Source organism: Trachinotus anak, unplaced genomic scaffold (assembly GCF_046630095.1).
Source record: "Trachinotus anak isolate AG129_WGS33_773 ecotype Australia unplaced genomic scaffold, CSIRO_AGI_Tana_v1 ptg000015l, whole genome shotgun sequence".
Taxonomy (NCBI): domain Eukaryota; kingdom Metazoa; phylum Chordata; class Actinopteri; order Carangiformes; family Carangidae; genus Trachinotus; species Trachinotus anak.
This window is the reverse complement of record NW_027273866.1, coordinates 2,463,156-2,487,842: the sequence shown is the minus strand read 5'-3', so window position 1 is coordinate 2,487,842 and position 24,687 is coordinate 2,463,156. Positions and strand designations below refer to the sequence as shown.

At 41.5% G+C, this 24,687-nt stretch overlaps 2 protein-coding genes across 3 annotated transcripts; both read left to right on the top strand.

The window, feature by feature from the left end:
* Positions 1-287: 287 nt before the first annotated feature.
* lin52 (lin-52 DREAM MuvB core complex component) lies at positions 288-12,979 on the top strand. Its single transcript, XM_071498700.1, has 6 exons — positions 288-336; positions 3,221-3,295; positions 3,381-3,418; positions 3,558-3,624; positions 3,808-3,891; positions 12,534-12,979. The coding sequence occupies exons 1-6, from the start codon at positions 318-320 to the stop codon at positions 12,587-12,589; spliced, it is 339 nt and encodes a 112-aa protein (XP_071354801.1). The 5' UTR covers positions 288-317; the 3' UTR covers positions 12,590-12,979.
* Positions 12,980-18,215: 5,236 nt separating this feature from the next.
* Positions 18,216-24,162, top strand: vsx2 (visual system homeobox 2). Of its 2 annotated transcripts, none has more exons than XM_071498154.1 (5): positions 18,216-18,793; positions 19,091-19,175; positions 19,766-19,889; positions 22,536-22,716; positions 23,160-24,162. In XM_071498154.1, the coding sequence occupies exons 1-5, from the start codon at positions 18,358-18,360 to the stop codon at positions 23,474-23,476; spliced, it is 1,143 nt and encodes a 380-aa protein (XP_071354255.1). In that variant the 5' UTR covers positions 18,216-18,357; the 3' UTR covers positions 23,477-24,162. The 2 variants fall into 2 exon arrangements, with proteins under 2 accessions (XP_071354255.1, XP_071354254.1); XM_071498153.1 differs by having other exon boundaries at positions 23,097-24,162.
* Positions 24,163-24,687: the final 525 nt, after the last annotated feature.

Genomic DNA, 24,687 nt, shown 5'->3' with positions numbered 1-24,687 from the left:
AAACAACTTGAATGACGTAAAACATCATCGTAAAACAATAATAAAATAGAGAAAATTAGATTATAACAGATAGCTTGACATTCAGCTGTATTCATTTGTTCATGTCTCTAAATTAGGGGGTTATGTCGTGAACGCTTAACGTAGGAAATGGGTGGGGTCCACGTATTTGAAGTATGTTGGGACCTCTTCTTCACCTTGATGCTGAGCAGTAACCCGGTGGCCCGCCCGGTGGCGTGTTCGTGAAGTACACCCGCACACGTCATCTCCGAGGACGGCTGCTGTGATTGGCTGTCCTTCGTCACGTGTTTATTCTGAAGATGGCGTCTCCAAATGGAGGTAAATTCTAATTCCTTACCCTGCTATGTCGTGTATAAATGGTAAATTTGACATTATTAAGCTCACTAAACGGTTACCGACTCCTATGCTGTGTTACACGAACACCCCGGGACGACAGAACACACATGTTAGCGCCGTATTTTTACTGTTTGGGGATGTTTTTGTCTCCCGTTGGCTAAAGGGAAGCACAGCAGACTCACAGAGCCTGAACCTAACGTACAGCTTCACCCAAAACATACGCTGCTGCTGCACTGCACACAGGCTAAACCACCTCTGTTTATACCATGGGTAACAGTCACAGTGTGATAATTCACAACGTTATAATTATTTATGCATTTTACTCATGGCTGCTGTTCGATTTTTCACGCTTTGCCTTGGTATCACTGCAGAGTGTGCACTCATTGGATTTTTACAGTGAATTGGTCCAGTACACTGGTGGTACAGTTCACTGGGCTGTACACAGTCTAATGACAACCAATACATCTGCTGTACTATAAAGTCTTATCTTATGATGCTTACAATGTTCAGGTCTTTAGACTCTGTCATCAAGGTGTTGATTAAATTGTATGAAACTATTGAAGATTAATATCCTGTTTGTTTTTTTTTCGATTAATCAATTAATGGTTTATTAATTGATTAATTGATTCAAACCAATTAATTGAATCCAATATGGATGTCCTCAAATGTCTTGTTTTGTTTGAGCAAATGTCCAAAACCCAAATGTATTGAGTTTACTACAATAAACGATAAAGGATAAGCAGCCATTTCAGAAGAAAGATTCATTGATTATCAAAACAGTCAATCTGCTAATTAGTTAATCTACTAAATTTCAGTTTCAGCTCTAATATGTTTCAGTCATGAGTGATGGTGGTAATATATATATGCTTAATGTAATGTAGTCCCATACTATACTATCTCAGTAAACATATAATTGGATTTATACATTTGCGACAATGCTAACAATAACTGAACATTAAATACTTCTGAAGGTCGAATTTATGGCAACGCTGTTGTATTGATTTGCAATGGATCGATCAGGTGTACCTAACAAAGTGGCCACTGAGTGTTCTTGTCCTTGTTAAGCTGCATATGTTTAACCAGGTGACTAACCAAATTGTACTTAAATACATCAGCATATGCACATACAGATGGGTGACAAACTAAAGAAAATCCACAATAAATGAGTGCAATCATAAATGTAGCATATATAAATGTGATGTAATAAATGTGAAGCCTCCATACAGGGAGCAAGGGATCATTGAATGGTTTAAGGAGTATGAAAATTAGTGATATGTTAACGCTGTTGAGATGGGGCCTTTCTCCTTGTCTTGAGTGAGTATGGAAATATTTCAATTTGAAATGCTTACGGCTAAGTTATGGAGGAGCTTGTGGAGACAGTGTGTTTAGTGGTATTTCTACGTGTCCCAAGTGAACACATTAAACACAGTTGGTTTGACAGCCTCAGTGCTTCAACAAAGCTTCATCAACCCATCACTAATGGCCCTCACAGTCTTCAGATCTCAACCCAATTGAACAGCTATGAGAGATCTTAGACTAACGTGTTAAGCAGTGATTTCCACCATCATTATCATCAAAACACAAAATCCTTGGGTTGAATGTTGTTCATCCCTCCAGTAGAGTTCAGAGTCGCAGCATCTATGACAAGGAAGCAGTGAAGCTGCTTGGGAGGCTCCAGGTGGAACAGCTCTGTGTTTTTCCATTAATTTTTCACCCATCTGTATTTTAAATGTACAGTTTCTAAACTATGTAAGTCAACATGTAGCTTTATATTTATTTATTTTGTCTGTCATTATGTTGGTTGTTTGTGTGCTACCATGTGACTAGTGCCGCAACTAATGATCATTTTCATTATCAATTGACCTGTGAATATTTTGCCAGTTGATTGTTTTTTTCTATAAAATGTTATAAAAAAACAGAAAAAAAAAGCCCGGGGATCTTCAGGTGTTTTGTATTACCAACTAAAGTGATTAGTGGATGATTAAAATAATTGCTGATTAATTATCTGTAATTATCTATTAATGGACAAATTTTTACAGCTGTATACATGATAGAACTTTTAGTAATACACCACATGTAAGGAGTATTGAAGTATGTGCAAAAGATTTTTGTAATGAAATCTGAATGAAAGTGGCTATTTTCATTTCAGACAGAACATTGTACCTTTATGTTTTAAAATTTGTACATTTTACAAGAAGTCCTCTTTTATTCATAAACAGCTCCTGCTCTTCATGCACTTTTCTTCTCAACTGAAGTGATAGAGTATGTAATAATGGATTTTTGTCTGTTGTAACTAAACTAGTCAGATCTGGTACTGCAGATGTGCACCAGTTTAGTCACAGGACGTTCAATCTTAAAGACAGAGCTCATCCTGTCTGAAAAACTGCATGTAATAAAAAGCCAACTACAGCTGTATACAAACATTTGGGCTAATTGCAAGTGAGAACAAACAATTACAACCTCTGCACCAAACACACATTAAAAATTAGACTTTTTTGAAATGTTAACAAACTGTTACTTTTTAGTTCATGAACTTTTACTGAAAATAAATTAAAAAACCAAATTAAAGTCAGTACTTAGTAACTTGTGTTAAACAAAATACTTTTGAAGTACTAACTTAAAATGGATATTGCTTCAACACTAGAAGTGACATTTCAACTTTTTCATCCCAATTCCTCCACTTTTCCTGTTTATTTTTATTTATTTATTTTTTTTAAAGCACTCAGTGCATTTAAGTCCACCAAAACCACCAAGAGGTGTTGATCTGTGCTCGTGTTCTGATTCTCTCTTAAACTGTGCCATTGAATTATATACATTTATGAAATTTCCATAGAAAAAAGAAACAATGCATTTTGTGTCATGATAGGTGACGATTTTGAGTCTTCTTTGCTGAGTTTTGAGAAGTTGGACAGAGCGTCGCCAGATCTGTGGCCAGAACAGTGTAAGTTTGCTCTTGTGTCATTAGTTATTATGGAATTATGTTTTATTTTGTTTGAATCTTAATTATCCTGTAATCTCTCACACAGTGCCCGGAGTTGCAGAATTTGCTGCATCTTGTAAAAATGTGAGTTAGATTCACTGTGGGTCACTTTGATTTACAAAGTATATAATTAAATAGCCTTGACATCCTGGAATATATTAGCCTGCTGTGTAAATCTTTCATGAGCTGTCTGCTGAGACTTTTGTTGTGTCTTACATTATAGCCCATAACTAATTCACCTCCCAAGTGGATGGCTGAACTAGAGACTGAGGACATCGAAATGCTGAAAGGTATGTGCATGTAACATGTTACGGTTTTTTGAAACATTTTCAGTGTACCTGCAACAGTTGGTGTTAAACTGGATGATTGTAGTGAGTGTGAACAGAAACAGCATTAAAATATAATCCTGTCAAATGGGATAACATTTTGCTAAAACTACATGTAGCTGAGAGTCTCCTGTTTTCCTTCTGTAGAGCTAGGGAGTCTGACCACAGCCAACCTGATGGAGAAGGTCAAAGGACTTCAGAACCTCGCTTACCAGCTGGGCTTAGAGGAGTGTAAGTACATAAACGACACATACAAGGCAATGCACACTTAATATTTGTAAAAGGCTTTGGGTTGATCCAACCTTCAGGTTCCTTGATATTAAAATGTTAGTTAGTTACACATTACCACTAGATGGTGCTCACAGCATTTCAGTATCTAGCTGGAGGGTTTCACAGAATCCCAAATAGGTTGACTGCACACAGGCTTACATGTTTTTTTTCCACAGACAGAATAGGTAATGTAAAAAACATAACTTTGCAGTTTTGAAACAGCTCCAGCTCCATTGATGTCAAACTGTATAAATAAGATGACCTTGAGGTCTTCAAAAATAATGGATTTAGGTCAATCTTGTTAAATTGGAAAAGGTACGAAACAGGGGCATGCTCACCAAGAGCCCATACAACAAGTGCTCAAGCATTTGATGGATGCAAAATCTAGTTTTTAATCCATTCCACACTACCTCCATTGTCATAATCCTTGTGGAGTGTGGATTAGAGAGATGTAGATAAGTGCTCATATTTTTCTAAGAGAAAAATGGGTATTTATTTTTTCAGTGAAAAGCACACAAGCAATGAAGAATTGTGGTATAGCTGCCCTCTTACTAGGATCAGATATATGAATAAATATGCGTGGAGGTTAAATCAATTAAATTTAACCAACATGTCTGTGCACAAGGGAAAAGTGATTTGATCAAGAGAAAGAGCAGGAGATATGTCGCACTGTGGTCTCCAGCCCTTTTGGTTTGTAATGAGTGGACTGCTTTGTAAAACTCCATGATGACAGCCTGTTTGTATAAATCAAATGAAGCCAAACAAAATCCAGAAGGTCTTTGATGAAATTTAAGAGATGTACAAGTAGAAAATGTTTATTTATCCAAAGAGATCATCAGACCTTAGGCAAGGGAGTTGACTCCAGACTGAATGAAATGTTCAAGATTTTTGGTGACGATATAATGCACATATATCTAAAAAGACAAACTACGGGAGTCAGGAAAGCCTGCAAAAGAGTGAATACATATTAACAGGCTGGAGAAAGCATCTATAGATTGTGTAGTATGTGTTGTATTTGACCACAAGTCACAACTTCATTTTGTTGACAAAGTGTCTAATCTCCGCGACTTCTCTAAACCCAAAGAAGCATGTAATCTGGCTGGTATAAAGATGTTAGCTGTCATAGGTGCAGGACTGCAGGTTTTGCAATCATGTCATGTACCTCGGGATGACGGGACACAATGATGGTTATTATTGGTGTCGGAGCAGCCCTGTAATGGGTGCCTGTTTAATGCTCTCTGGTTTAATTTTCTCCTTTTCCTGGCTGTCAGGGGAGGCCTTGTAAATCTCGGCTACTTTTTCATCATGTTTGTGCACTCTTCACTACCCATAAACGAGACACCGCAGAGTCGCGGCACAGTGAGGCCAGGGGACAGGATTTACTGCCCCTCCCCCCTTCAACATGTGGGACCATTAAAGAGGGAGCTGGTTAATGGGCAAAGCACAATCAAGCGGTGGAAACTCACCCACCCGACTGCAGTGAGAACAGGGACCTGAACCAGAACACCATCCCCCTACAGCTAGAACACACCTAAACAGTACAGGTGCTGGTTTCTGATTTTTCTTGCAGATTGCGCACTGTTGCACATATTGCTGCATATTCATGTTTGTACATATTAACATAGATGTGATGGGAGGACATGATGGCCCCCCCACCCACATAATGGCTATGTGACGCTGGCCCAGTCTAGTCCCACAGGGGCTTGACGCGTGCCTCTTTCTCAGGCCCCAGCTGTTACTCCGCCCCGTGATGAATGCCCCTGTCGTGGGCCGCTGAGCGTGGGCATCAAGCCCCACGTCTCTGGGGAAAGCTGAGGACTCTGATAAGTGCTGTTATTGGAGGTAATTGAAAGCTGAGTGTTCCTTTGGGATGCACTGGAGGGCCTCGGCTACTGAGACGGCTGGTAACTTGGCTGCTGGAGTTGGTGATGGTGCTCTATCACGCTGGTGGGCTCAAGGCCTCTGAAAATCATTTAACACTTGTCTTTCTAAGACGTGCTGATAATAAGGAAAGGTTTTGATAATCAAGCCTGTTGTTAGCCCGTTAATTTAGATTTTCCTCAAGTTGCAGTGTCTGTACTGTCATCATTATTGTATCTCAAGCTTGCTTCAGTGACAGTTTCATCAATTACACAATATTACACAAATTTAGGATTAGGGTTTGAAGTCCGAAAAATTGATTTCATTGAGATTTATAAGAGCTCACAAAGCTGTGTCTTTGTCAGTCAGACTCACAGTGCATGTTAAAGCCAAGAATATTTCCTCATAAAAGTCTTTGTATCATGCCTAAAAGAGGACATGCACCAGTATTAAAATTTCATTCCATTATTGTGGTGGGTTGGAAACCTGAGCTGATAACAGTAAGAAAGCTGCCACTCAGCAACGGCTGTCGTATTTAAATATTAACTAGAAAATATTGACCTTTCAAAATCTCGATTTTTGCCATCTTTAATGGTACAGAAATCTTGTCTGGCCTATGGACTAACATAACAGTTTTCTCTGCCCTTTTCACGCAGATATAAAATATCAAACACATCAGAGAAAATATGTTGTTTTTAAGCCCAGGAAAAATGCAACCTGTAGGTGATATCACCATATTACGATAATGAAAAGCTTTGGGTGTAGGACCACCTGTTGTCACCTGTGTAGCACTACAGAGCACCTCTCCTCCGCCTTGATGCCACCTGGCACAGACCCAGGCTGACCCCTGTTGCATCCTCCTGTGTGAAGGTGAGACTGAAGGTCGCCCTGCCCTGACAGCTCCTAATGGGCCCGCACTCACCACCACCTCCTCCTCACCCTCAGGATCAATCTCCGGCCTATTAGAAGCACGCCACTGCTGAATATGATTGCATTCACTGGGCCCCACTGGTGCTAATGTGCCTCCATCAATCCATCAGGACGGGCTGACCGCGGGGCGGGTGGTTATGAAGTGCCTGAGCTGACAGCCGCTGAATGAGGAACAGGGGATGCCTCTCCACCACCGCTGTTACTACCCTTCCTCCTCCTCCTCCTCCTCCTCCTCCTCCTCCTCCTCCTCCTCCTCCTCACCTTTACTACTCCGCTGTGCTCGTCTTTTCACCTCTCCCCTGTGTCTCGGTGGGCTCGTAGTGGCGATGAATGGCAGTGTTGTGTGTTTCCAAGTGAAACGAGGATCAAGGATGGTTCAGCTTAGAGGCTCAGTCTTTATCATCTTAATATTCAGTAACCTTCAACCTTGTGTGATTAGTTCTCTCAGATTGACTCCCTCAGTGTTACATTTTAAATGATTAGGTGTGCTGTTTCATAATAGTGCTGCGACTTATAGCCATGGTCCATTGTTGAAAAACTGTCAGCCGTTCCACACACATTTTGCAGCAGGGTGACATGAAGTCTCTCCTTCCTCGGTGTAGCAGGTTGCAGCTGTATCTGATAGAGCCTGTCCATATCTTAAGCAGGATCAGTGTCGGAGCTGTGTTGAAGAAGAGGGAGGCAGAGCCTAACACACACACACACACACACACACACACACACATACATACTCACACTCACTCAAACACCGTTCCTTAGTTCTGCCTGCCTGCCGCCTCCCTGAGCAGATCGGAAATGACACCTCATTTCCATAAAGGCATTAGGAATTCATTGGATTTTCTTTCCCAGCTAATCATAGTGCGGGTGTAAAACCTTTTAGGCTTTTTAATGAATGATTTTTGACTGATTGCCTATTAATAAGGACACCTCTTGAACAGGAATAGGCTGGGGCAGGGGTTGGGAGGTGCAGATGTGTTTGTTTTGGTGTGTGAGTGAGTGTGTGTGTGTATGTGTGTGTGTGTGTTACAGCCAGGCGAAAATGCATTGGAGAGGGAGGAGGAGGAAGAGGAGAGGAGGGGTGGGCTCTCTCGGTTGGGACATAAAGAGGAACCAGTGGCTCCCCTGGGAAATCACAGCTCGTGTCTGCATCTTAAATATCCCTGTGAAGTATCAATAAGTGGGTAATTGAATTTTGAACACAAACATGAGCGTCAGGTGTATGTGTTGCATGGCGGGGGTGTTTGGGTGGGGAGGGGGTGTGTGTAGGCAGAATGTGTGCGCATCCAAGTGTTTTTTTGCTTGTGTATGTGTGTGTGTCATCTCCTCTGTGTCTCCCTTGTCCCCGGGGAGGAGGGCGGTGAAAGTGGATGTTAAATCCATTAAATAAAGCTTACAGCCCGTAATAGCTGAGCAGCACTCTGAGATGGGCAGTGATGGTCAGATAAGTCCTCTTAACTCTTAATGAAAGTGAATTGGGGCAGTCACGGCCGGGGTCCAGGACTCCAGTTAACCCAGGTGGTCATCTGTCTTTGGAGCTAACAGGGGTCCACGGGCTCACTGGGAGCGTGCCATCTAGAGAGGCGGGTGGAGGGGGGCGTGGGGCAGAGTGATGATTACTCTCATTTTATACACAGGGGAGTTGTGGTGGGGGGCTGGGAGTGGGCTGTGACAATGACACCCAGCTCACTCACCGTAAACGAGGGGAAAGTAAGATGTTACACCACCGCTTTTCCTTTGCATTTACATTCGAGCCACCAGGGACTTGCCCAATGAAAATTATTCGCCAGCGTGCAGCAGGATATTGCCAAAACATTTGAGCTGCACCGTGGAATTTCAGTCACCTTTACTAATATTGTAAAATGTGTAAGAAAAAAAAAAAAACAGTACAATTTTAAATAGCCTCAGGGTATAGAGCATCTTTTTATTCAGATATATGTCACTGTGCACTGTTGCTGAGTACTGCAGCTGCAGTAATCAGACACAAATGTACATCCAGAGGATTACTGGCCCGATGTGGGAGAAACCTTTAGCTGGCTCCTCTGTTATCTGCTCTGTGCTGTCCTCTCTGCAAATATCCTATAAACCCACAGTCTGATGATAGCCTGGCTTAAGCTCTGTTCGTTTATATATTACATCTCTTTATGGATGAAAATTATTTAAAATTGTTTAGATAAAAAGTTCACAGTCTAGTAACACTGAAAATGTGCACTGTGGCTGTTTACTAAACTACCATGTTCGACTGTGATGGAATCTCAGACCAGTTGGGGCTAAATGATAATTAGATAGCAACAAATCAACAGGGCAAGGGAATTGCCCACAGAATCCATGAGGTGTCATTTAGTATGGATGGCAGTCGTAACAAGATGCTGATTAACTTAGTGCAAAATTAGTAATTGACCTTTCTAATCAACTAAACAAATCTCTAAGTCCCCCTAATCAGTATTGATCTCTCCTGTTGTATGACAAAGCCTGCGTAGATGTGGCTGTTGGTGAGTGTGCAAGTGTGTGGGCGTGTGCTTTTGAGGCTCTAATCTCATCTCTTACAAAAATACGCAGTCGTCTGTGGAAAAAATTAATTCATGAAACGGAGCACTGTAACACGCTAGCGCAGCACAGTTGAATTCAACAGTTTTTTGTGACACTTTTGCCTTGAGTTTTCCATTTTGACATTTTGTTTACCTGTTAGCATAGGCTCACTTCACAGAGGACGTTTTGACCTGTCTCAGGTGTAAATGAATAATGGCTGAATTCCAGTTTCATGGTCCAGGGTCCTCCCTGTCACACTCCCCAGCCAGCCAGCCAAACCAGCCAGCAAGTCAGCAAGCCAGCCAGCCAAATGTAATGCAGATTTTAAAACAAATTTCCAGATAATGAGCAAACAGAAATATCAATGAATGCATGTTTACTCTTACGCAAAGTTCAGTGCATCGAGATTAACAGTTGGTGGCAATAATTCTCCAGTCAGGTGCCATCAAATCACTGCAAAAGAAGGGGGCACAGTGAGATGATGTAATTAAAAGAGCATCAGTTTAATCTCAAGTAAGCAACGACAAGGTGGAAAATGTGAGAGAAATATGGCATTTATGTTTGTTTTGCATATTGAGGAAGGTTACAGTCTTCTCATCGCTCCAAGGTTCAGTGGACATTTAAGCCATATGCTTCACATACATCACCACATATCTGCTAAATATATTTCCATTGCACTTTGTTGCATTTTGCTTTTACTCATACACCAACTTTGCTACCTCAGCCAAATGTAAAAACCTTCTTGCAATATTTTGAACATTTTTTCACATCTCCAGGCTATTTTTATTGCCAAATTGAAAATGCGCTAAAAACATGGGGCTGGCTTCCTGGGACTGTTGAATAGAACTGAATCAATGTTATTGTTAATAGTAACACAGACTTCTCAAAATGTCTGTGACTATTGTACCTTTGCCAGTGCTCCCACTGTCTGTGTACTATGGACTATGTCTTTCAATGCATTCTTCCCAACCTTTCATATACTGTAATAACTTGCTAATGTTTGAATTTTGGTTGGCCCCATCCCCGAAATGAGAGCCCACCCTCACCCTGCCAGTCACATCACTTTTCCCATATTTCCTCTTTTACAAAAACAGAGCCACACATTACAAATGGAGCACTGCTTTACATTTAATTGGGTCTTTAATGTGATGATATCAATGCTATGAGTTTCTATCTGAGTAGCAGGAGGCTGAACTGAGCCGTAATTAATGAGACACTCTGGGGTAAGGGGTCTCAGGAGGAGTGGCTCAGCCATCCTTGATCTGTTTTACAGTTTGTGCTCATCAAGAGAAGGAGAAAAGGATACGCAGATAGAGAGGCATTACACCTTAAAAATCAAAAATATTAACTGCTACACTTTACCGTTCCTAGTATAACTGCTCCTAATAATAAAGTGACATCAATGTACTTGCGGTTTTAGGGTCATCTCAATGTAATTACTTTTCCTCGCCTAATTTTGATGGCTTCATTTCAACCTGGAGTGCCGTATGCATGTCCAGGGGTCCCCTGATGACTTTGTTTAGCGTGATTTGAAGAGACAGCAAAGTGCAAAATGAATCCATCCCATTCCAATTAGGATCATCTTTAACCTAATGACGGACACCTCAAGGTGACGTGGCCCCCACGCCCAGATGCACCATTATCATTCCAGACTGTGCGACTCATCTAAATTACTAACCGCCCCGGCTTTTTCATTAGCCGCCGTGGGCAGGGGAGGCGGGGGCCCTTCACACCAGCACACAGGCAGACAGCATTTGAGACCCTGATCACATTTCTTCGAACAGGCATCGTGAAGGTGGATGACTTTCTGCTTAATGCCTGTTTACAATCAGTCCTCACCCTCCTGCTCTGTAGTCTTACATTTTTGTGATGCACAAGGTTTGTTAGAAGCCAAATAAAGTCGCTTCGGGGATTCCAGCTTTGCATCTCGTGAAAACTGTAGTGGAGCTGAGAGCCTGATACTTTTCTTATCTTTATAAAAGAGTAATTACTGTACCTGGATGCTGCCTCTCCGGGGTTTATGATGATGCTGCAAGAAAGTCCCCACAGTCTTCGTAGTGACACAACGGTTTGTCTTTGATAGAAAAGCCTCAGCCATGATTGCCCTCCCAGTGAAGACCAGTTTCACAAAGGGACTTCAGCAGGGACAATTCAGTGTCAGGATTGTCTTTGGCACAGAGTTAACAGATTAGATTAATTAGATTAATTAAGTTAATATTATATTATAAAATTAAAAATACTCTTAAAAAAATACTCTCTACTTAATATCATAATTTCAGTTATGTAGCTTTGAGTAGAGTACATTCATTTGCAGGGGTTACTGATGTGGTCTCTAAGGAAAAAAAAACAACTTGTGGTATTAGCAATGTGGATGTGATGAATTCATTGATCATTTAATTCTCATTAAATAGTTTGTATGGCAATTATAGCATTTTATTTTAATAGATAATGCAAGAGGATGTCTCATCTCATAACGTTACGATATCAACTAAATCTCCGGCATTGGGTTCCCGAGTAGGCAAAGAACGAAAAACAAAAAAAAGAAAGAAACAAAAGGGACAGTTGTATCCAGTGTTATTACCAAAGGTCGTGGGTCCCACTCCTTTAGACTTGTCCTTTTTAAAGCAAAGTAAAAATACAGTCCTGTATGTTGTAATGTCTCAGTGATTTTCACTTCTAACATTGTTTGATTTGAATATTTTTCTTTAAGTTAGAACTTTGAGAGAATTAACAGTGACTCTGAAAAGGTTGTTTTGACTTAGTTACCGCTCAGGTGAATCATCTTGTCGTTTTTATACATGGCTATTTTCCATAACACAAACTGAGGTTAATAGAGATATTTTGCTTCTATTCTGTCTCATCTTGGTGAAGCACACACACACAAACATACACCTTAGTGCATGTGTAAGTCTGAGTGCTTGTGCCTCACTACATTGAGACTGCAATCAAGCAAACCACTCGACTCTTTGGTAGCTACGTCTCCATTTTATGTTGTTTTCCATGTCCTGAAAGAACAGATGTTTGTGTAAATTACCTCCCAGCTTGATACTGCAGATATTAAATACATGCTTTGCATAACTAAACAACAGTTTAGAAATGGTTCGAGCTGCAGGCAAATGTTGTGTAAGACTGACAGCTTTGTTCTGGTTTTACCAACTCATGAAAGATTTCTGGAATAAAGCAAACTGCAGTCTCGGTCTCTTACAAGCATAATGATTAAAACTGGTCTCTTAACCTGTGCTGTGGTTTATCTAGAGTATGTAATGTTGTGTCTTCTTGTTTTCCAGCGAGGGAAATGACCAGGGGAAAATTCCTGAACATCTTGGAGAGACCCAAGAAGTGACAAATCTTTGCTTTTTTTTTCTCAGCGCGACAGGAGATTTGGGATTTCAAACTGAATCTGATGTAAGCGTTTAGCAACATACTCTGAAAATGTTCAGACCTTCAAGACAAAGTTGAAAGACTTTGCTTTCAAACCCATAGACTGGAGCAAATTGCTCACTCACACAGCTGAGGTCTTCTCTCCAAACTCCTCAGAGCGCCTGTTGTCCTCTAGATAGATGCTTTTCCTTTTACGGAAACTTCAAATGATTTATTACTTTTCACAGAATTTCCCTGTAGCTTGTAGACCTGCCTTGATTAAATGTTCTCTATTTATTCTTATTTCTATTTTAAACATGGTTTCAATTTTTTGCAATTTGTGAGGTTGTATAATAAAGTTTTAAGATGAAAAGATGATTCCCTTTCATTTATAAAGTGATTAAGTTTGCAGCCAAAGCAGCTAACTTTGGTGATGCAACAGTTTTTCGAGACTGTTCAGCTTTTTAATTAGGGCCATAACTTCATGCCTCCGCCGCTCCACAAAGTGCGGCACCTCCCCGGCTGCGGACACGTAAGGAGCCCCGACGTGAGAGTGCTCTCCCGGCTACCAGGGCATGTTTTCCATTTAATGAGCATTGGAAGCAGGGTCCCCTACACAAAACATTGCGTAAAAATAATATTGCTCATTGTCATCGCCGTTAATGAGAGTTGACATAATTACTAGGACCATTTCTTTTCTAATTAGCACACTTCAGCGTTGTCGGCGCTAGCGGCCGGGCAAAAAGAGAATCAGACAGGCATGCCGAATGGGAAACAAAAAGAAGTCCATCCGCCATAATTAGGTAAGACAATGCCTCGGACTGTTCTCGGCTGGAGATGTCGCTGAGGCTCTGGTCGCTCACTCCCAACAGGTTACACTTCTCCCCGGGCTGCTAATAAGCCCCTAAACGTCTTTTGCGATTCACACGGACAGAGGCCGCCATTGCCCCAGTGGCTTCAACCCCCCCCCCCCCGCCTCTCACACGGACCCTACTTTACCTCTCCGGGAAAAGTATGGATTATTTACACAGTCCCTCAGCTCTCAGAAGCAGTGGCCACCAAGGAGAAAAGCTGTGTTTAGAGTATTTGACAGCACAATATAAAATTCAACTGCAAGGGTAGTTCAGCCAACCAAGAGTGCCCTGCATGCAACAATTCCAGCTATTAAAAAAACTTTATTTTTTTCTGATAACATTGAAGGTTTGTATACTGTGGAAAAAATGAAGTAGCTATGAATTCAATAGCAAATGAAACGTATTAGGTTCACTGAAACCTCTATCTATCACTTTCTAACGGCAGCCATATGTGTGTAGAGGTAACTGCAGAGTTATGGCTTGCTATTCAAAAAGGGAAAAACTTCAATCATGACTTATTAACATAACTGCAGATTTGATTGTTAAAACCCATCTATTTATCAATGCAGTACAAATATTTTTAACTAATGCCAAAGCATAAACAACATCAGACCTGGCAACCTTTTGGTTTTTCAAACTCATTGAGCAGGAACATGACCCTCTGGGGAATGTCATAGCAGGCCTGTTATAAATGATAGACTGCCATTGTTTGACTATTACTGATACATCTAGGTTGCATTTTACTGTTTTACTGCCAATCTTTTAAACTGCAGGGTGGTTTAATCTATAACAACCTATCCTATTGTGGAAGCTTATCAGATGTTTGATATAAAGTCTTAGAAGTTATTAGTAAAGTAACCGTAGCTGTTGAATAAATCTACAATCAAACTTGCACTGCTACCCTTTGAAATGTGGTGATAGTAATAAAGAAGTGGAAAGTATCTCAAAAGTGCACTCAAATACAATACTAGTTAAATGTACTTAGTTACATTTGGATCCTTATTAGAAAAGTGGGAATTTGCAGTAGCCTACAGGCCCACCAAATTCCTGATCAAACTTCATTTTCAGTTGTTGTTAGCATTAACTCCTGGGGGTGACCTTGCTGTCACCGGGACTGGTTGCATGTGGACACTTGTTGATGCTGACTGATGAACATTGATCAGTCTGCTGAGCGTTGACGCGGTAAGCGACCTGACATCCTCAATATGGTGCACGCACTGGTGGCTGGCTGTCACCCGCAGCCAGCCTCCAGCCAAGCAGCCTCTTAAAGAAGCGGGTCAGTCCCCGCAGAGCTGCTCCTCTACACGGAGAGAAAGAGAGAGAGAGCGGGGGAGGGGGGGGGGGGGGGGTCACAGCTCACCCATCCATCCATCTAACCATCCAGCGCGTTGCCTTGACCTCACATAGCCTCTGTGCCCCGACAAACGTCAATCCGATGTGCCCCGAGTCCTTAAATTAGCTGTCAATTAGTACAAATTAATCAACTCCTCGCCTAATTAAGCAATGCCGACGGGCAGCTTCCAAACATGCCATTGTGGAGGAGCCATGAGAAAGCTGCGGGGCTTGCAAACTCTTTCTGTAATAGGGGGGGGGGAGTGGGGAACGGGTGGGATTTACATGGCATCACATCACGCCCGGCAAGTGCTTTGGGAAAGCAGAGGCTCTGGCTGTGCTTTAGTTTTTTTCCCCTGACTCGGCTCCACATGTGTGCTGTCATCAAGTTGCCTGCACCCCCATCCCAGCACAGAGGATCCAGCTTGATTCAGGACAGACTGAGTCAGACCGCAGAGAGACCAAATAGCTGCTTTGCCTGCTTGTCTGAGAGCAGATGAGTAGTCGAGCTGTGCTTCACTTTTATCCTAAAAAAAAAAAAAAAAAAAAGGGAGGAGACACTGAACGCACCACTCCTAGATGAAAAGGGGCTCATATATGGGATGAAAGCGATGAGTTGAGAAACTGTTTGTGTGCTGGAGATCAGCTAATGCATTCAGCTCTGCTTCCGCTTCTGCTGTGACCTTCCTGCAAATAAACAAGTTGTCTGCTTGCTCATTATCACAAATGCATTGCAAGCTTTAGCAGTCGCATCAGCAGGATATGATATTTATTATAGTGGGCGGGTTTTTTTTTTTTTTTTTGGTTTTTTTTTTTGCTTTCAGCAGTTTATCAGTGTTTGACCTGACACTCCTGTTTGAAGGTTACACTCCGGATAAGTTGATCACTGCTTATTCATATCTGTGCTGTTAACATGGTTTTTGCATTAAGCCTAAAAAAAAAATGCCACAGAAAGAACAGGAGGAGCGAAGGGAGAGAGGATGTAGGGGTTGGAGAGGGGACGAGTAGTGGTGGGTGGTGTTTTTTTTGTTTTTGTTTTTGTTTTTTTGGTGGGGGGGGGGGGGGTTGGCGATAAACAAAAAAAATTCCAACAGCTGTTTGCTTTTTAATCTGCAGCCGTTAGATCCTGCATGTCTTTGATGGGGAACCCAATCTACACGAATGACTGAACTAAATCTTCCCTTAATCTAGAGCCTTATTAGGCAGCCTCTCTCCTGCATGTAAATCAGCATGCAGTCATTTTCGTATAGGAAATGGATTATGAAAAGCCATGCAGAGAGGAGAAACTGTGGCATTATTAACAAACAAGAAACCCAGCCTGTATGGATTGCAGCAGGAGCGATGATGGAGTGAGAGCGGGCAGTGACTTGCCTGTAATTGACGGGTCATCCTGGCTCACACCCTTCCATGTTAATAAATGACTGGATCCCAACAGGCTGATGTGTCATTAGCATATCCTAATAACATTGATTTCTTCATTAATAGAATTTCCACTAAATAGGCCCTAATTAGTTTCAACTGGCCAGCCGCTAATTGCAGCAGCAATATTTCCCCCTTCTCAGCAGCTCATTTCACACTGTTTGATATAAAATATGACTCTGCGAGGCGGATCCGCCGAGACTCTGCTGTCTGCAGTCCCAGTCCCAGTTCACATGGTTTTAACTTTAGTCATGTTGTGCGTCATGTTGTCCGGAGCTGCACTTCCCCACCGGGTGTCTTTGTTTTGCTCTGGAACTGACCTGCTTTAGTTTCCTTCATTGCCTCGTCGCATTGCTCGTTGTTGTGTTGTGTCACTTTGATGATGTCTGTGCATGGAAGCAGCGCAAAGCAAGCCTGCACCCCCATATGCACAAAAATGGGCCAATCCGAATCACGATTCCCAAACAAATGTATGCCAGTGTAATAAAGAATGAAATTAAAAGCAATTAGGGAAAACAGCACATATTTAGGCTTACGTCATTTTACAAGTTTTCATTTTCAGCCCGAATGTGTAAGATTAGCTTTATTGTGGTGAGATTATTCTCTCTTTTTTTCCTAACGCTACAGCACTCTCATCATCTGGCTGACCTTGAAACACCAAGAAGAATGGTAATGGCAAAATAGTTATTAGCAAAAAAAAACTACTAACAAATAGTTAAATAATTAAAATGATCACGAACCAGAACATTAATTAAGTCACAAAAAGAACCATTTCATACCTATATGGCCTATACATATGTATGATATGAGATATGTACATATACATATGTAGGCTAAATATATATATATATATTTTAGGCTCATATCCAAAAATAGACGCCAGCTAAAAATGCTAATACAAAAATGCCACAAACTATGTTCAAAACATCAATAAACGTTTCAACATCCTGGCATCATTTTTACCCCCCATAATTTAACTAATGTTAATTAGGCCTCTATAATTATCTTAGGCCAGTCATAATTAGTCGTTAACCAGCATTTTGCTTAGATGGCTTTAGTACAGGTTGCATTATTATTGTTAGCTATAGGTGGGCTATTAGTAGAAGTATTATTATATAAAACACTAATTGTTAATAAACAGTCAGTTGATCATTTATTAGTCTTCCTCCTTGGCCCATATTCTGTATCAATTCACTTTTCCTCCATGGAGCTATTGAATCTGCTGTGTATCCTGGTGGGTATGCTGTGCTGCTGCTGTGCTGCCGCTGCTGCGGCCGCTGCTGCCGCTGCTGCGGCCGCTGCCGCTGCGGGATTAGCGCCGCTCAGCGCCGCGCAGCAGAGTGGGTCCATATCGTCCAGCTGTCGTTTTTGGGAGGGCCTTTGATTTGCGTGTGATGAGTTTCCCATAGCATCTGGAGATCAATTATCCAGTCGTGTGAGCCAGTGGTTGGGAAGAGAGATCATAGCTGTCTCTCTCTCCCTCTCTCTCTCTCTCTCTCTCTCCCTCTCTCTGTGTGAACCATTCAGCGAAAGGTAATACACACTGATTTATTCCAGGAGATTGAGGTAATTTTCTAAACCTGCAGCATTTCAAAGGTAAGTAAGAGGTGTGAAATAGACGATTTAATTAGGCCTGACTTCTTAACGAAAAATGGTATGAGCAGTGGTATGTCTGCAGTGAGTTTATAACGGTTTAAGCATAGGGTATTTATTACTTCTAGGTCTGATGTTGTAGTTTTAATTTTTCTCATCTCTGTATTATTTAATGTCTATAAAATGTGTGGGGTTCCAGCTTCTTTTTTGTAATGGAGGCTATAGTTTTTATTCTCAGCATGCAGGAGGATAGTCATTCCATTCCCCCCTTTCTTTCTTTAGCCTAAATCCCTTCCTCGTTTATCCATACTGTCCTCAGGAAAATGCAAATATGTATCCGAGAGGGCGTATAATGCATCCATGATCCACAGGAATCCGGAATCCTTGCAGCTGATTGGCTGCTGGGTCCTGCCTCTTGTTGGGATGGACCTGTTGGATAAAAGGACCATTTTCTAAAGGACTCTTGTGTGTTACACAGAGGATCATGCACTGGGGACCATTCTGTGAGACGCTTTAATAAGAAATAGGCCTTTCAAGTAGCATCGAAGACACCATGACAGGGAAACAAGGCGCCGTGCTGTCGGAAAGTTTAAATTTATCGGAGAAAACCTCTCTGGGTGCAAACGGAGGGAGTAACAGCCTCCAGCCGAAGAGCAGCGCGACCCATCCGCCGACCAGGTGCACCGGCTTTGGCATTCAGGAGATACTGGGGCTCAATAAGGAGCCATCCGCGGCCCCGAGGAGCCCGCTGAGCTCGCTGCCGGCCGGGGCGCACCTGATCGCCGCCAGATCCGTGCTGGGCCCCGCCGGCGTGGGTGTGGGTGTGGGTGTGGGTGTGGGGATGGGATTAATCGGCCCTGGTGGAATTCCGTCGTTCTACAGCCAGCCAGCGTTTTTGGAGACTGTGCTGTCGGACGCACAAGATGTTCACCTGCAGCCCCACAGCAGGTCCGTGGGGCCGCTGGACACCAGCCAGTCTGCCAGCTCAGGTCAGCTTATTGTTGGTCATAATAAAAATCACTGCAACACAAGTGTTTGTCATATTCGCAGCCAGGGCTACTGTGCATGCATTTGATTATTATCAGGGCATTATTATTATTATTATTATTATTATTATTATTATACTGTTACTGTGTGATATTAAATTAAATATTAAAAATAAAAATAGGAATGTTCTGTCAGTGTCAGCTGTTTGTATTTAATACGGCAATTAAAAATAAATGAAAATGGTCTTTTAGCTGTCATTATCCTCTGTCATTTCTCTGCTTATTGTTTCTCTAATCCAGACTCCGAGGATTTATCTTCAAATGAACGAAAACTCTCAAAGTCATCTGTAAGTCAGAGCAAGAAACGGAAGAAACGACGTCACCGGTTAGTGGATATTTCTGGCTATTAGAATGATAATATTCATTTTTTTTAATTAAGTTAAAGTTCACACAGGTTACGTTTTCTTTCCGTAAAATTTAAGAAATAATCTTTAGGGACTATTACCCTCATCAAAATACAGTGGCAATAGTTCTGTGTCTGTGTTTTTATGTAGCCTTATTGTTACAGACAATAAACCAGTCAATTACTGAGAAGAATTTGCTCCAAATCGGCCACAGATTGCTCGTATTTTCCTCCATTATTGTCATCCAGGAGTTAAAGAGGTCGTCTGAAATGTTCGGCTCCAATCGTTCCCCCAACACAAATGAAATGACTGAAAGAGCTAATTTAAAAAAAAAAAAAAAAAAAAAAAAGAGTTTACTTCTCCCCGTGAAATTTTCAGCGTTGTTTACATTTGCCTTTTTATTCATTTGTTGTCTTTTTAATCCCAATATTTCACTCTTCGTTTAGTTTAAATGAAAGAGCACACACACACACACACAAAAAAAATATAGCCTATATTTCTGCAGAGCTTTCTCTGGAAAATAGGTTTTGCTCAACCCGTTCACACATTTCCTATGATCCCGCTTGCACAGGACCATATTCACCTCATACCAGCTGGAGGAGCTGGAAAAGGCCTTCAATGAAGCGCACTACCCGGATGTTTATGCCCGAGAGATGCTGGCCATGAAAACAGAATTACCCGAAGACAGGATACAGGTAAATGTCTCCTTTAGCTTGCTGTGTTTTTCTGATACTACAGTGAATCGGTGTTATTTTTTCCTCTGGTGTTTGGACATGGTGCATCCTGCTTTTTGAATCCCTGATTATTTGGGGAATTTAAAGTTTTTATTGGTGCAAGGGGGCGTGTTTGATTTGTTTTGGTTTATTTTCATGAAATCGAGTCTATATTCGATATAGCCTTTATGGTCACTTTAACTTTGTTGTTTTTAGGTACTACTTTTTGTCACTTTTCCTATGGAAATGCTACCGCTTTTATCTTATGTTGGGCTATAGTATGAATAACAAAATTATCCAATAGGGTCTTGAAGTGTTTTTCAAAAAATTGAAAAAGCAAATATTCTCTTTTTGATGCTCTCAGCCTAAATATATGGCTAATAAAAGCCAAATAAAGGCACTTATAAAATAAAGTTAAAGCTAAGTGTCTTGCATTGCTACAAAAGATATTTTTTTAGACTCACACTTACACATTGCAAAACAGATATCTTATGTGAGACTATTCGCGTAAATAATATCAGAATTAATATGTCTCTTTAATTATAGCCCTAATTAGTTTATGTGAATATTATAATTGCCTAATATGCACCTGTAAGGGCAGTTGCAGCTTCCTCATCCTTCACTTTTCCATCAGTGCTAATAACCTGCTGTAATGTTTGAGCTGCCTCTCATGCTGCTCTAATGTTTAAGGGGAGATAGGCTAAGTGACCCCCCCCCCTCGGTAAATCGATCAGCGCTGCTCCCCTCCTGTCTGAACAAAGACTGCTCTCCTCCAGCATCCTCGCCAGGACGCATAATCTCTCATCAGCCGCAATAGTTGGAAGTGAAACAATTTGTTCTCGGAGAAGAAGCCGCTAACGACCTAATCAAGCTATCAAGGCGGAAGAAGATTGCAGCGTGACCTGGACCATCCATCTGCCGGGGTGCCTTTTAATCTCATTCTCATTACGGGCTGCAACAGCACAGCCGCGAATAAATAATAAAAGGAAATAAATAAATAAGCCCAGAGCCTTCTCTTATACTAAATAAAATTAACACCCAATTTTCTCATTGAGTGTAATTAGTTAAATCAGACGAGCTCAGGAGGCTGCTGCTGCTGCTGCTGCTGCTGCAGAGACGCAGGGAGCTCAAATGAAATAACTACATTGAATTTATTAGCACGGGTCAATAGCGCTGCTCCCCCGAGTCCCGGTAGTTTAATTTCCCATGATATTTGCCCGCCTGCCCGCCATCGATTGGGCCTGAAATTAACTTATTTTTCAATCAGCCTCGGCGTGCCCCAGGGTCGCTCCTCCTCGCGGCTTCCACACTGGCTTCTTTTGAGGGGCAGAGAAGCAATTTCTCATATAAAAAAAAAAAAAAAAAAAAAAAAGTATCGTGTATGAAATAAGGGTTATCATCAGAATTACCAGAAGAAGAAGAAAAAAAAAAGCTTGAAAACGGTTTGGTCGTTTTCAATTTAAAATCTGTCTCTTCACTTGAATCTTCTCTCCGGGCCCCTCCTCACAGAGCCGTCAGAGGGGCCTAAGTGGAGTGTTTAACAGTCCTGTGTTGTGCTATACAATCAATTTGGCCTCTCTCTGAGCTGACAGATAGCCTGCAGGGCCTTAAGCAGCTGTTGGCCGTGGCCAAGTGGAGTGTCTTGATGTGTCAAACCATCTATAAAGCCACCACATGGTAGCTGGAGATGAGCTCTGACAGGAGGCAGAGATCCTTCACACCTGTAGCAGGAGGTTATGGGAAATCAATGGACTGAATCAAAACGGAGCAACAGTTATCTCGAGTGAATCTGAATCACACTTTGATTCACAAATAGTTCAGCTTTAAAATAGCTGCGGAAATTCAGTTTCCATGCGCCAACAAAATAAATACTTGGGTTCCACTTTCTTAAATGCACCTTTAAAAAAAAAAAGTAAACTAATTGTTACCCTCACTACCTTCTGGAAAATGGCCACAGAAGATCTCAACCATTTATTAACAAATTAAGCATTTATTAATGCACTACTGATATATATGGACGCAGCATTACCAAACAGAGAGGATAAACACCAGCAAAATTGACGATCACAATTATTGATAGATTATGACTGATGAGTGAGGCCTTATCATATAATTTATTAATGATTAATAAAGCCAAAAATTCTTTAGGGTGCCAACTGTTGCATTTTACACATAAGGAAATACAAATAGCAAGACCAAAAAGTTATCACAAATATTTAATCCCAAAATTTCCACAATATCTACTCTGTGCCATATCTGGCAAAACTCAAGGATCATCAATTTTATGTTTCCCTTTGGCCATCGCAGGTTAAGGGTCATGAGTCTTTACCAGTCTCAGTTCCATCTCAGCCACATCCAAGACTACTAAAAAATATATATATTAATAATAATAGTGTGATCATTATAGAAATCTTTTTTTTTTTTCTGAGCAGAGTTGTTTTTAGCCTCACTGATCTGTTTGATTTAAATGATACAGTTTTTACTTGGACAAAATTCCCTCATTGGAAACTACAATTCTGCTTCCACATGCTCTACAGGAAGAGCAGATAATTATCTAATTGTCATATTCGGTGGGTGGGGTGATGCTGCCTCTACCTAATCACTCAGTGATTTGCTGTCCTGTTACAGGTATGGTTTCAGAACCGCAGAGCTAAATGGAGGAAGAGGGAGAAATGCTGGGGCCGCAGCACAGTGATGGCTGAGTATGGGCTGTATGGAGCCATGGTGAGGCATTCAATCCCTCTGCCAGAGTCCATCCTCAAGTCTGCCAAGGATGGCATCATGGAGTCCTGCGCCCCCTGGCTGCTCGGTGAGACTGATGTCCCCACATATTCTTTCGCTTTTGCTTTCAGCTGCTCTGTCTTTGGATTTTGACAGTTTTAGCAGGTGTAAAGAGCATTTTAACCACACAATTTAAGCTCATCATCACCTTGAAATCTTCTCTTTGTATTTCATCTTCTTCATACATTATCACAATTTCTCCACCTAACTGATTGTGTATATGCAGGCACTGATGCCTTATTTACAAGAACAGTAGATGCTCTCATTTGCTAAGCATGAGCCTTTAAAGATTTAGCACAGGCTTTCTATGTCAAAAAATATTTTCATCCTCTACCTTGGCCATGATTTGCCCTTGTCCATTCAGACATTATATTCTAAACCAGAACTATCTTTGCTTGCTATTTTCAGTCCAAGATGGCTTACCAATCAACAGACGCAATTCTAAATCTGAATACCCGCAACTCTTTGCAGGGATGCACAAAAAGTCCATGGAGGCAGCTGTTCCCCCGCCAACAGGAAAGTGCGACGCACCCCAGCAGCCCAGCTCTCAGAGGGCAGAAGAAGCTGAGGCGGAGGAAAAGAGGTCAGAGGGCAAGTCCACCTTTTCTAAAGAGGAACTGAGAGAGAACAGCATTGCTGCACTCAGGGCCAAGGCACAGGAGCACAGTGCCAAAGTGCTGGGGACGGTTTCTCATGACAGACTGCAGGAGGGCAAACAGGAGAGACAGGTGGCCGAGGAGAAAGCCAGTGATCCCCTGAGTCCAGCAGAGGAGGAGAAAAGCCCATAGACACTGAGGACTGTTATTCTCCTGAGTGAATGCAGTGGCCTGGCTGCTTTCAGCATGTGTACGGACTTGCCCGACATGACACACCGTCCTGCAGGTTTTCATCCTTCATCGACTTCTTTAAACTGGCCTGCATCTGGACGTCTGTGAGAAGGAAACTCATCTGCTGCACAGAAGATGCAAATGCACTTTTCCTGATTTACTTCCAAACGTACAGTTCACTTACAGTTGTTGTTTCTTATGCATAGTAGAGAAGACTGGACTGAGTGGGAGTAAAGTGTTAATATTGGTGTATATATAGAGCCAGATGAGTCAAATTTTATCCAGTATAGCATTTATAATATTTCAGTTAGGACTACTAATGACCAGTGAGTAGTCAGTGTCTGAAGGTCTACATTTCATTCTTGACATTCATTTTAATGTTGCTTGTACAGTTAGTAAATGGTGACATTTGAAATAAGAACCATCCCACCGACAGTACTCTTTTAAGAGAAAGAAAGTAAATGTTGTCCTATATCGCGCTGTATATAATTGATATATTAATCTCTCTCTCTAAGGCACAATTTTAAATATGTTTTCTTGTAGTCTTAAAAAGATGTTTGTGTTTTCATTTCAAAATGTGTATATCTCAAAATATGAAGCATAAAAATAGAAATAGCCTTTTATTAAATGTGGCTTTTTGGTGTCCATTTATTCTTCTTTCCTTTCGAACCTGTAACAAATGATTTGATTGTCAAAGTATTATTGTGACTCTTAACTGGCATGATGTTGCCCCGTTGTTGGAGTAGCTACTTGTTGTCACTTAATGCTCTGCTGGCCGGGCTCATTAGGAGACAGTCCCTGGCTGCATGCTCGGGTTAGTCCCTATAATCCGTCGCAGTTGAGAGCCTTCAATTTCAGATTAAACTAGGGGACCGCTGCTTTTGGGATGGGAGAAAGAGTGACAGCCACCCACCCCCTCCACACCCTGCAGGATGACCTCAGCCTGATTTCAAATCACTTTAATAGATGCTATTACCAGGCAACACTCAAGCTGTTTCATCCTCTTATCTAAATACTTAGCCAAAGTCTAACAGCTTTATTTGCTGGCAATCTTGTCTCTCCCCAGGCTGCTCATAAAACTTTGTATCAGGTCACTTGAACAACACATCTACGTGTTCGCATTAGCAGTAATCCATATAAGATTTTACACTTCATTCTCAGTTAGCTATTAA